We start from the raw sequence: 12,580 nt of genomic DNA, 5'->3' as shown, positions 1-12,580 counted from the left end.
ACCTCTCCTATCATCCAATCAACAAAAACATCCCATAAATAATAAAAAAAATAATCCACTGCTAATATACTCGCTTCAATTACATGAAAGACAAGACATACCCACCAACTAAGCAACATCAAAAAGATGAAAAAATCTGATAAATAAGTAACATGAAATAAATTTATCCTTACTCCAACTCCAACTATTTCAACTTGTAAATCTTTTTTCCAACAAGCTCATAAATAAAAACAACTATTTAAATAATCAAAAAAGATGCCTGATAGACTTGGTATTAATTAATTAGCAGTCCAATTTAGCTATATTCCTGATATATTAGTGTTGGCAGGAATGTTATGTGGCCCGTATTTCGCATTTAAAAAAAAACCCCTCGGTTGATTTCAAAACGTTGAGTCATGTGTACATATTCTACAACTTGTTATATACATACAAACGTTCAATTTACGGCTTCCTGCATTTACCGCGCGCACATCGCACAGAGTTTCACTCCCAACACGCGACTCGATCGAAACCTGCGAGAGTGTATAAAATAAACCTTAGCATCACAGGCTTTAATGTTTGTCTGTTGGTTGGAATTTTAAAATTATTTTTCTCTTTCAAACTCAACAAACTAGAGAGAAAAGAGAAACCTCAAGCTTGACATCCACAATGCTACACCAAGTCAAGTAGATATGTATTTAATAGCAGGATAAAAAAAAACACTGGTAGATTTGGATAAATATAAAAATACCTGGAAAGACATCCTTGGTGTCTGGACTGGATGGATGGATCCAACCATTTCTCTGCTGAATAATGCACTGGAACATGATTATCAAATCTTCACTGATGTCTAACAATCAACATAGAACTGATCAACCAACTTTTCCTTCAAACTCGTTCAACCTCTTCTTGATGTCGTGAAGATTAATCACATCCAGATCAAACGCACTAGTCACATGTTCACATCAAGGTCGAGCAGATGGATGGAAAGTAGAAAGCACTTTGCTAATCGTTTCTCAAGTGTCTTTAATGGTCATCGGGTCATCTTGCAGAAAGATCCAAGACCAATTAAACCATCAGACCAATTGAAGAGTTTAGTTGACCAAGTCATTGATGATTGGATGTTGATTTAATATAACATTTAAATAAATAATCAGTTCTTTGATGTTCTTTAAACCACCTGGACACTTGAAACCATGAAGATTAACTTGCCAAATATTGGAGAAATTGGTCGTGGGAGTGTCAATGGTATAGATGTAGGTGTGTTATACGTTGGAGAGACACGCGTTTTGATGCGATGTCGTTTCTACCACGATTCTCTGGTCCTTACTCTTTCGGAGGGTGTGCACGGGCTGCTGCCTCGGCCGGCTGGGATCGAACTAGATGGCTGGCTGGTCGCCAGGCAACCAGATTCACCTTCTCTTTCTTTCAATGTATTGCTTTCTTTATTTATCCACGTCGCACTCCCTCACTTCTCTTTGCTTAGATGCTTCTCCACTCCTACTACTCTCTTCCGGATTATATTATAAACTTGTATGTTAAGAGAAGATATGGCTTTTCCACCACCTTTTTTCCTTAGCTGCAGATTTCAACTATGATAGCTACAGAGCCATTGAGAATTAGCAGAAATGTTTTTACTTGTACACTTTGATTATTAATGTTCACATGGATCTATCAAAATCCATCAATTATTCGAGCCTTTTTGAAATTTAATATTGAAGTAATAAATGGTTTCAATTCTGTCGAGAATTCTTTTTAAAAAAATGAAAGTTTGAATACTATAAAAAAAAATGGGAATTGATGGATTGATTATGTAATAATTTGATGAATAAAATTTTTTTAATTAAAAAAAAATAAATAATGTTTATTTTTTAATCAAGTTCATTGTTCTTTTTTTTTTTAGGAAGAGGAGAAAATACTGCGTGACAAATTGCAATTTTTTTTATGTTTTATTGCGATGGTTATTTTTTGATAAATTTAAAATTGGAGTTGAAGGAATAATAAATAGTATCATGTGATATTTACATTGAGACTGGAATTAAATATGATATAAATCAAAAAATATTATGCTATAAATTGCAAATATATATTTTTTTTAATTTTTAAATAGAAGCTTTGATTGAAAAAATAATGATGATATTAATTGATAAAATTAGAAAACAATATTATTTATTATTATTATTAAATATTATTAGTATTTTTTTAGAGACATTTATCATAAGTGAATGAATTTTAAATTGTTATTTAAAAAAAAATAACATCGTTGGATATATATTATTGTATTTAATTGATAAAAAATATTAGTTACTATTATTAGTCAAGTTTTAATTGACAATTTATTAGTTTATTCAACTATTATTATTATTTAATCTGCTTTACGATTAAAACTATTATTAAAAACAAATTATTCTTCAATCCAATTTAAAATCATCAATAAAGTGTAATAAATTATCTTTATTACTCAAATCTAATTTAACCACATAAATGTAATAATAAATTTATACTAAAAAAAAAAATTATCTAACAATTATTAATGAACATTTTTTTTTTATCAAAATTAAATTCTTTTTCCATCGTAATAACACTATCAATATCACTATTTTATCACACAGGGTAATAAATCAGCTTTGCTCAATTAAAAAACTTCTAATTTTACTTCTAAACCATTTTTCAATATTAAACTTCAAAAGACTATTAAAACATTTTTTTTTTAACAACAAAAATAAATAATTAATAAATAAAAAAATTTTGAAAAATTAACAAATACTTGTGTAAGTGTTACTTTGTTACTAAAATAATCATGTGTATCATCAAAACTTCTCTAAAAACTTTACCACTATTTTTTTTTTTTTAAAAAAACTCAAAACCTTCACGACAAGCCTAAAGAAGCACTCGAGACCTTGTTCACTAGTGAAAAGAATAAATACTCGTAAGAAATAAGTCTTATTTCACTTGAACATGGTATAAAGGATGAGCACAAGAGTATAACAACCATGAGGAAGAGGCTTCTGAACCCAACTGACCACGCAGGAGAGCCGATTCCCCCTAGTGATCACAAAGAAAAAGAAGAGAGGGCAGGGAGAAGAGAGACGATACGATTTATTAACGTAGCGATGCGAGGAGAAGGAGATACTGATAACCCCGGTGGGATCGAGAGAGAGAGATAAGAATGGGGGAATATGGAAGGTGCACGCGATTTACAGATGGAGGGTAAGCATAAGAGGAGAGGGGAGGAGGACAATGCAATGGGGTTTTAGCAAAGAAGAAAAAGAAGAAGAAAGCAGAAGAGAAAATAAGGACGACAGGTAGAGGAAAAGGGAATCAATGGAGAACACTTTGATCCACTATCTTCTTCTTATGTTCGTTTAATTTATAATTCTCTTTCTTTTGTAGTGCCCTCGTGATTCAACCCTCTTTGCCATGACCGTGACTGTGACTCCTCTTCATGTATACATGTAGGTATAAGTACACGTTTATTTGCAACACATGCTAGTTACCAACACCTCGACATTACTACTCATGGGCTCTGAAGCTTACTCACTAGATAGATACTTGTGTTTTGCACGCCGTAACTGTGTACCAACCTCAACACACGCCATTGAATCAGAAGTTGTCACGCAAAGTCACCCTCTCTCGCCCTTTGGCTTGTTACTAATTTGGTCAACTATTTAGCTGGCTTTTTGCTGCTTGTTATGGATTTGCTCACGACCAACAACGCTTTTTCATACACGCACTTCATCCATTTAGATTAATTGCCATTCGGTCGAGTTAGATTTGAGGTTAGGTTGTACTCAAATTTTGACTTGAAAAACAGACAATTTGTTTCCACAGATTGCTCTGTGAAAAATAAATACTTTTTAACAATTCAGGTCTTAATCAAAAGACGAGACGTTTTTCTAGAATTACATACGCGTCTTTTTTTTTTTTTTTTAATAAATTTGTAATTATTGAAATAAATAAAAAACACGGAACAGGTCATTTGTCATTAAGTGTCATGGCTGACGCAGTTTTCATCAGCTGTTTATTTTAAAACCATTATTATAATTTTATCACTGCATTTTTTTTTTTAAAAAACTGTATATAACACTCTGTGCCATTTTTTTAGATCATTTATAATTATCGTTGGCATGAAAAAAACTAATAAATAAATTTGATTCTGTAAAGAAAAATTTGAGGTGATAACACCCCAATACAGCCTAGCCTTAACCTCACAATGTATGATTCTTTTTTCGTCTGAAAAAAATATATGTAATTCTACTTAAGGTCTAGATACCATATACGTCACTGAATGCATTGTAGGGTTAAGACCTCTTTTAGGCCTACATCTTTTAATTGATTTTTTTTTCTTCATTTTTTAATATTTATTTTTGATAGTGTTGATGGTGGTGATGGGTATTTTGAAAAATGAATATTTTTCTTTACTTTCAGGAGTGATAGAAAGTTCTAGGAACTTTTTTCATTCAGAAAGTTTGACTAGTAAATTTCTAAAAGTTTTTATCTCTCCATATTGTGAATTTTTGTTTTCAAATTTTTGTTATGAATTTTTTTGTCAGCTTTAATGCTTAGATAAAAGTTCAGAGGGAAAGATAATTTTTTTTTTTCCAATGGTATTGTTTAATTGCAATGGACTCTAAACATTTAATGATCATTGATGATTTAAATTGATTATAAATAGTAGAAGCTTGTTAATAATATTGAATTAATTTTTTTTGGCTGTTTATTGATAGACATTTTTTAACGAGCATCTAAATTATCTCAAACAGACCGAAATGAGGTGAATTTGATACGAATGAGAGTATCAGTATCGTCTTTCAAGATTTGAAGATGAGAACTTTTCTGATTGGAAATCTGGAAGATTATTTTTACGTCTGAGTGAGTTGAAAGTGGAATTTTAGTGCTATTTATTTTTGGCAAATGCAACTACATAATCATGCAATTCATTTTTAATTTAAATTTATAGATCAATATCATATTTAATATTTAAAATAAATATTTATATTTTAAATTAAGTATTATTTAAGAGTACTTAAGATGGTTGAATAATACTTTTAGAAGCATGTTTTATATAAATACCCGAACAAAAACAATTTCCATTGTAAAATCACTAATAAAAACTCACTGGGAATATTTTAAAATATAAAGGAAATTACAGCGACTACGAAGACGCCTCGAGCGTTAAGAAGAATCTGTCGAGAGAAAACTTTGTGCAGCAGATAATTGTTAATAGAAAGTACAAATGCAATAACCTCACATAAAATATTTTTCATCAACTAAAATTGAATCTTCAACGATTATTGTGCTGGAAATATTTCAACAATAATTTATAAAACAAACTTTTTAGGAACTTTTTTTACATCAAATTAATTGACAAAAGGACACATGAAAATAAATATAACATTAAAAAAAAATAATGAAATAGATTAATTAAGGATCAACAAAATTGCTGAATAACTGTGCAAAATTAATAAAATATAAATAATAAAAGAAAAAAGATTAATTTTAGTATAATTAATTCTGTTTATGAAACTGCAGTCGATCTTAATCCTAGGTTGTATTCAATCAAAATGAGGTTGATTAATCATTCCATCATAGCCAGAGAATCAATTTCAATTATAACAATGAAGAAACAAAAAAATCCTAGAATGGATGAAAACAATAAATAATAAAAATTAAAATATTCAATAGCTTCATTATTCTGCGATGAACTTTCATTTAATTTTAATATCCCAGCAAATTTTATTTCTCATTTCAGTAAAAAGCAAAGGAAGACAATAAAGAGCACGTTGGTGGGTTATAAATGAATGCTTTGAACTGACAATAACAAAATTAATAACAAAATGGAATAAATTGACTGGTTTTTATTTAATAGAAAGAAGTAAGAAAGTGATGAGTCTGGTGTACGTAGGAAAGTGGTCAAAAGCCAGGTGAATATAATGAATAAGTAGCATTGACTCAACTTGATGAAATGCCACAAGAATGAAAAAGAAAGAGAGAGAGAAAGCTAGTGTAATGATTATTTGCAATGTTCACTTGAACGATGAACACTGTAATCGAGCGTGGGATTGCCATGCAGACTAACCGGTGTTCATCGCATGAACTGCATTTTTCAAAGCCGAAGGGATACCTGATGTGCTTCGTGCATGGAGTATCTTCCGCTGTTTGTTCATGTCCAAAGGCGAAAAGAAAAGCCAACGAACGTGAGTCTGCATTGGGTTTAAGTTAACTTATTCTGAGTTTGCTCAAGTATTCAAAAATTCAATGTGTTTTTCTTATTTATTCTTTTCGACTGATTTCTACCTCTTTATCTTCACTTCTTCTTCTTCTTCGTATACAACTTGGGAAGGCACAGCCTTGACTCAATGAAACGTGGATTATGGGGTTGCCAGAAATGGAGATAAAGGAATGGCTGCATAATACAGTCTGTACAGTCTGGAAAATCTATTTATAATCATCATGGTATATGTTATGATGGCTATGGTGAATTCATTTAAGGTCTGGGCAAATTAAAAATAAATATTTTAAGATTTTTCGAAACAATTTTTTAGGTTTATTGAGTATTAATAACAACAGAAAAAAAAAAGAATAAAAAGTAATAAACTATTTTTATGCAATGACGAGTATAGTAATAAAATAATAATTATGATAATAAATCCTAGAAGGGACTTTTGGATATTGGGTCTTTGTGTCCCCACGCATGTCCTTCAAAAGGACCCAGCCTTCGATGGTTGACATGAATTTTGAGATTTAGAATAATAATGACAATAATAACAATAATTTAAGTCTCCTTTAAATTTTAAGAAAAGTAAAATGATGCAAATTGACTGTAATAAATATAAAATAATAGTTTTTATTATTTAATAATAGTAATAATGATGGTAATGATAGTTGCTAAAATTAAATAAATAGAGAATTTAATTATTAATTGATAATAATTAATTGGCTTTAATGAAAAAATAATAAAATTAACAAATATTGATTGAAAATAAACAATGAATTACTTAATTGATAAATAAATTAAAAAAATGTAGTAAATAATTATGGTAAAAATTTGTTTATAATAATTATAATTATTAATAAATATTAAATAAATAAATAAAATAATTATTAAAATCAATTATTATTAATAATAACTAATGTTAAAAATTAATAAAAAGTTGAGAATATAAAATCACTTTATTTATTTATTTTAATAATAAAAATGATTATTTATATTTATTTGAAAGAATTATTTATAATAATGTTTATGATCATAGCATTTTTTTTTTAAATATCTCAATAGATCATATTTTTATATCGGTTTTTGATGTAATAAATATGATAATAATATGACTCTAATAATAAATTACACTTATAAGTCGAATTGATGTTTATTATTGTCAATATTTCTAAAAAAAAAAAAAGGAGGAAGTCATGGAAATGGAGATTGGAAAAAGTGTAATAGAGGGATCAAAGATTTCTATTTTCCCCAATAACTCGACAACAAGGGTGGAAATAGAAGGGAGGAAAATGCAGTTATAGATTAATTGACTGAAATAGTGTACAGCACAATTTACTCTACTTGTATTCGGTAAATAAAATTTATCACTAGTCTACGAATGAATCACTTCATAAACTTCCTGTAAAATTCGCTATTTAATAAATTATACCAAAGAAAAATATCTCTCTAGCTTTTTTTTTTATTACTTTATAGCTTTAATTAAAATAATAAAATAAAAAGTATTAAAAATCAATTGCACAAAAAAAATTATTTTAAAATTTAAACTAAGTTGACAATAATTCTATTACTATATATATGTATATATGTATATATATACTTCATTTATTTCTCACGTTTGCTATCTACCGCCTTTATCATTTCCCCATCACCGAAACTTCAACTAGGACGAATGACGTTGAAAAAGAACCTTAAAAAAAAATGTCAGAAGGTTCATTGGACTGTTATCGACTTTTTTAAATCAGAGAAAAAATTCTCATTATGATGTAAAAAACACCCAATTATTATAAAAATTGCACTTTTTTTACCAACTGTAAATTTAAGTGGATTAAAAAAATTTATTATCCAAAAAAAATACTACTTTTCCAAAACAAAAAAGTGAACATTCTGGAAACAACTACTGAATTAGTAAATATTCACTGATATTCAGTGCCAATCCAATTACTGATCTATTCAGTGAGAAGATTGGTACTGGTAATTAGTGAAAATTCACTGATTTAGTTTAAGAAAGTAAAAATTACACTAAAAAGTATTGCCTTCACGAAACTTTGAATTTTAAAATTCAATGCTCCACCCAGCATAACTATTCTCATTCATAATATCTCGTGAAAGATAAAACATGAAAAAAAGGTGTGAGATTCACATAGATTATGAATGTAATTGATCTGAAGCGTGTCGCGTTACTAATTAAAAAGCGTGGCAGATGAAAGAAAAACCAGTCATATTATTTCTCACGAGAAAAATGGAGAAAATAAAAAAAATATTGAAGAATCCTCTTTTGTGATGATGTTAGTGTGAATAAAAAAAATTCTTCTCTCGTTTTTAATTATTATCTTTCAAGTGTATAAAGGTGGTAGAAGTTATCATTTTTAGATTGTGTACACTCTCGTTAGATTCATGGGAGTACATATGTAGAAGTAAGAAAGAAAGAATGAGATTTCGTCCGGAAATTTCATGCCGGAAATAGCTGTCACTTCTGTGTTTTTCTTTTTTACTAGTATGTACGGTGAATCTATGTACTGTTGTATAAACACTAATGAAACATTTATTACCTATATCAAGATTTATTAACTCCATTTTTCTCTTAATTAATGAATATTCTTGGTAGATGTCTGCAAAAAATACTATATTAAATGCAAACATAAGAAGTAGAAATAAAGATAAAGGAAAAACCATGTGAGATGGTTCAGTAGAAGATACTAGGGATTATTTTATTTTTTTTATTTAAAAGAAGAGGAAAAAATGTTTACGTAACATTATGAGTATGTTTCAGGTTTAAATTGCACTATGTTTTTATTATTTAATGGATTTATATATGTATTTATGTATTTTATAATAGGTACTATTTATCTTTCTAATGTCTCAACAATTTGAATAATTAATATCAATTACAGTCATCCATGAAATCATCATTTGTCTTTAGTTCTTTTAATCGTTTAATTGATTGTCTTTAATGGTAAAAGCTGATTCGATTGATGTCATTATAGTTTTTCTGCTTGTTATGATTTCATGAATATCATCGATTCATCAGTGATACATTGATTCATGGATTTATATCGATTAATTTATTACGATCTCATGATAATAAATTATTTTTATTAAATCAATTGCTGTGAGGCTTTCAAATTTTTCTTCATCATTTCTCGAATGCTTGGCACCTGATACAATTTTACACCCAGGTCAGAAAATGATACTTTCCTCCCTCGGTTAATAATGTACTATTTTCTGCACTGTCAAGTATTGCATCGAAATGAAGTTATGTCAAATTTTATTGATCGAATTATTCTTTAAAAATGTCCATTATAGATAGTCTAGACTTAACTTCTCGTAAATAATTACTGTACAATATGATAATTTAGCTTTTAATTTTTCGTTAATGCACCATTTGAAATAAATGAAGAAAATTGTTCCTGAGCATCATTAGAAGGTCGTTGACGCTTCCTAGTTGGCAAAAAATGGCAATGATACAAGTAACGAGGGAGTAATTGGAGCGAATCGATAATCTATTGTTTTGTTCCTTATGTCTTTTAAGACGACGAGCCATTGTAGAAGGATCACCAAAGAAATACATCTTTAGAGAAAGGTCTTTCCAGTTCGTAAAGCCGAAATGTTTCTTCCAAATGACTTAGTTTTTTTAAACCCTCTATTTCCGTTCTTATTTCTTACTTTCATTTTAATTAAAATCTTTGTGAATTTCATCATACTTATTTTCATTTATTACAATAAAGTTTCATGCTGTTGGAGATTTTTATTTAGACTTTTTTCTTTTTTTTTTGCTAATAAGGTCTTTTTTACTTTGCTCACTTTTTCTGTTTAGTAAACTGTTGTCACAACTCTTTATTCCTTTAATGTTCACCCTCATTATATTTGCTATCTCGACTGATATTTTTCTCGGCTACGTAACAACAAAATACTAAGATCTTGCTGGGAAAAAGTCTGAATGAGGAAATAATTTTATTCACAAATGTCGAGAAAGGATTTTTTTTTTTAATTCCAGCTTATAGTGGTGCTAAAGAAGAAGTAAAAATCAAGAAGATTGAGGCAAAATAGTAAGGTAAGGTTATAAAAGCATATTTATTGAAATATACTTTTAATAATAATTTGTCATTGCTTTTAGCTTAAGACAAATATTTTGTCTATCTTTCAAATAATTAAAAAGTCTTCAAAATCTTATCATAGAAGCCATGTTTATCAGCAACCCTCACCGATCGTCTTGTAAGGAATATTATCAACTTGTAGAGGATTAGTTATCAACAGAAACTATCAATGAACGATGTTCTGTAAAAGAGACTGTGGAATAGATCAATAGATGCACCTTAAAATTTCCAAGAGTAACGAAATGCACATGTTATAGGTGCAGTGGATTTAAAATAAGAAAAAAAAAAAAAGAAAAAAAACGGTATTTGATGAAATATTGATGAGAAAAGAATTTTTTATAACATTTTTTGAAAGGAACATCAAACAGTTAATTTATCGAAAAAAAGTCAACTTTACCTTACGGTAAATTCAACAAGAATAAACATTTCTGGACCTTGGACCCATCTGAAAGCATCATGGAAATTTTTTTGAAACATCAATACCCCATTGCCAATCGTCCATTTATTTATTAAAAAATCTTCCAATGGAGCTTGTTATTTTTAATTTTTAAAATTTCTCCAAGGTCGAAATGTCTGTACCTGGTGAGATCTGGTGGGCGTTGATGACTTAATAAGTAAACCAAGCAATATTGTTCATTACATCCTATATAATATGGGAACGTCTATATATATATATTTTAAATATTTAATAAAATATTTAACTTAATATCATAAAATTGTGTAGATTATGATCTCTGAGCAGCTTATTATTTTTAACAGACAATTGTACGTCTATATGATTTTTCTTCATTTTCGAATAGCAATTTGTTATAAACAAATAACAGATGACAAAATTATGGATCTCAATAAATGGGAACAACAAAGTGTGCAGACCCATTTTCAAAAAATGGAATAATCAAGAGTTATTTTAACAGTCAGCATATAATAACAACAGAAACAACAACAACAACAATGACTGACTATGCATATAATAAGAATTCAAACAATTTTTTGCTAAATTATTTTTAAACTTCACTTTAGAAAAAAAAAAAGAAATCAATGCAATAGAAATAGACACTTTAAAACATTATTGGAGATTGAACAAACATCATTGGTGATTTTTTATTAGAATTTATTCGATAAATCACAATAACCAAACAGGTGTCAACTAAAAATGCCACTATTGAAATTCAAAGATCATTAATCTTTCAACAACATCACCCAATCTATCTAATTCACATCGTATTTCCCACCAAGCTATCCTCTCAAGTTCTAGAACAATGATCTTATTAGTGCCTAGTAGCTCCAACTCCTCAGCACGTGCACACCTATCCATACCTAAATGTTCTACAAACATACCTACATCCACAAGGTGAGAGAGACTGCACGTGGCTCAAGTGTCAGGTAAAACGGCAGCTGTGGCTATTTTTTAACCAATACCAGTCATCCCAACTAACTAAAATCCACCTCGTTATAAGTTCCATGCGGGCTTAACACATTTCCATTTCTCATTCCATCCTATAAAATAGGAAAAAATAAAAAAGGATGACCTCTAGGCTTTAGAATATATTGAACTAAACTCGATGGCAGTAGAATATCTAAAAAAGAAAGCAAGAATTTTCTTGCATAAAACATGTTTCGTAATCAGTGAAGAATTCTTATGAACTCAGTGAGGAAGTTGAGCTGATAATCTTTATCAGTCGGCGAATTAATGATCAAACAAGGATGGAATGTAAAAAATGTTATACTTATTATATCAGAGCTTTAGAAAAATGTCTAAAGAGGAAGTAATACATGTAAGTATCGTAATTCCTTGGATAAGAGATGTAGTGTTGCGCTGGTTAGGTTTTCGATAAGTCCCTGATGCCTGAATGAGAACAAGGGGTTCAAGATTTACAGCAGACATAGAAAGAAGGGACTGAATACGTGGATTTACACGCAATTTTATCATCACAAATATGAAGGAGAAGTGAATAGGAAAAATGAAAAGAAAAAACGACAGATGGGTGGATATGAAGAGGAAGAAAGGGTTGAAGAGCAAAGGATTAAAGAAATAAAAAGAATCTATAGCTAGTAATGGTGGTGGTGGTGGTGGTGGTGATGCTACTGCATGGGAATATATAAACGACACCAGTTTTACACCACGACAATCCAATCGATCCATGCGTACATGGTCTCGTCTTCTCCACCTCTGTCATCTCTTTATTCCTCTTGAGTGGTGCAGAGAATCTACGCATAGCAGAGAAGAGAGCAAGCGCGAAACGGCTATCAGCTTGGGGGATATGTGTGTCGATAAACATTGCCGGAAGAA

The 12,580-nt window shown here is 29.5% G+C and overlaps 1 protein-coding gene across 2 annotated transcripts in view; it reads right to left on the bottom strand.

Annotated features, from left to right (window-relative positions):
• The window catches only part of LOC118067394 (SLIT-ROBO Rho GTPase-activating protein 1-like), a 47,987-nt gene that overhangs the window by 28,156 nt on the left and 7,251 nt on the right, over positions 1-12,580 (bottom strand). The window contains exon 1 of one of the 2 annotated variants that reach the window (XM_035084078.1): positions 731-1,586. The exons of the other annotated variant lie outside the window; for it this stretch is intronic. Within the exon in view, the coding sequence (XP_034939969.1) occupies positions 731-806 (76 nt within the window). The 5' untranslated portion in view covers positions 807-1,586. Of the gene's footprint in view, positions 1-730; positions 1,587-12,580 lie in introns of those variants that run through there. 2 annotated transcript variants of the gene reach the window in all.

The sequence above is a fragment of the Chelonus insularis genome, unplaced genomic scaffold (genome assembly GCF_013357705.1).
Source record: "Chelonus insularis isolate UGA/USDA-ARS -01 unplaced genomic scaffold, ASM1335770v1 contig_383_pilon, whole genome shotgun sequence".
Taxonomy (NCBI): Eukaryota; Metazoa; Arthropoda; class Insecta; order Hymenoptera; family Braconidae; genus Chelonus; species Chelonus insularis.
The sequence above is the reverse complement of the archived record's forward strand: the minus strand, read 5'-3'. Positions and strand labels throughout refer to the sequence as shown.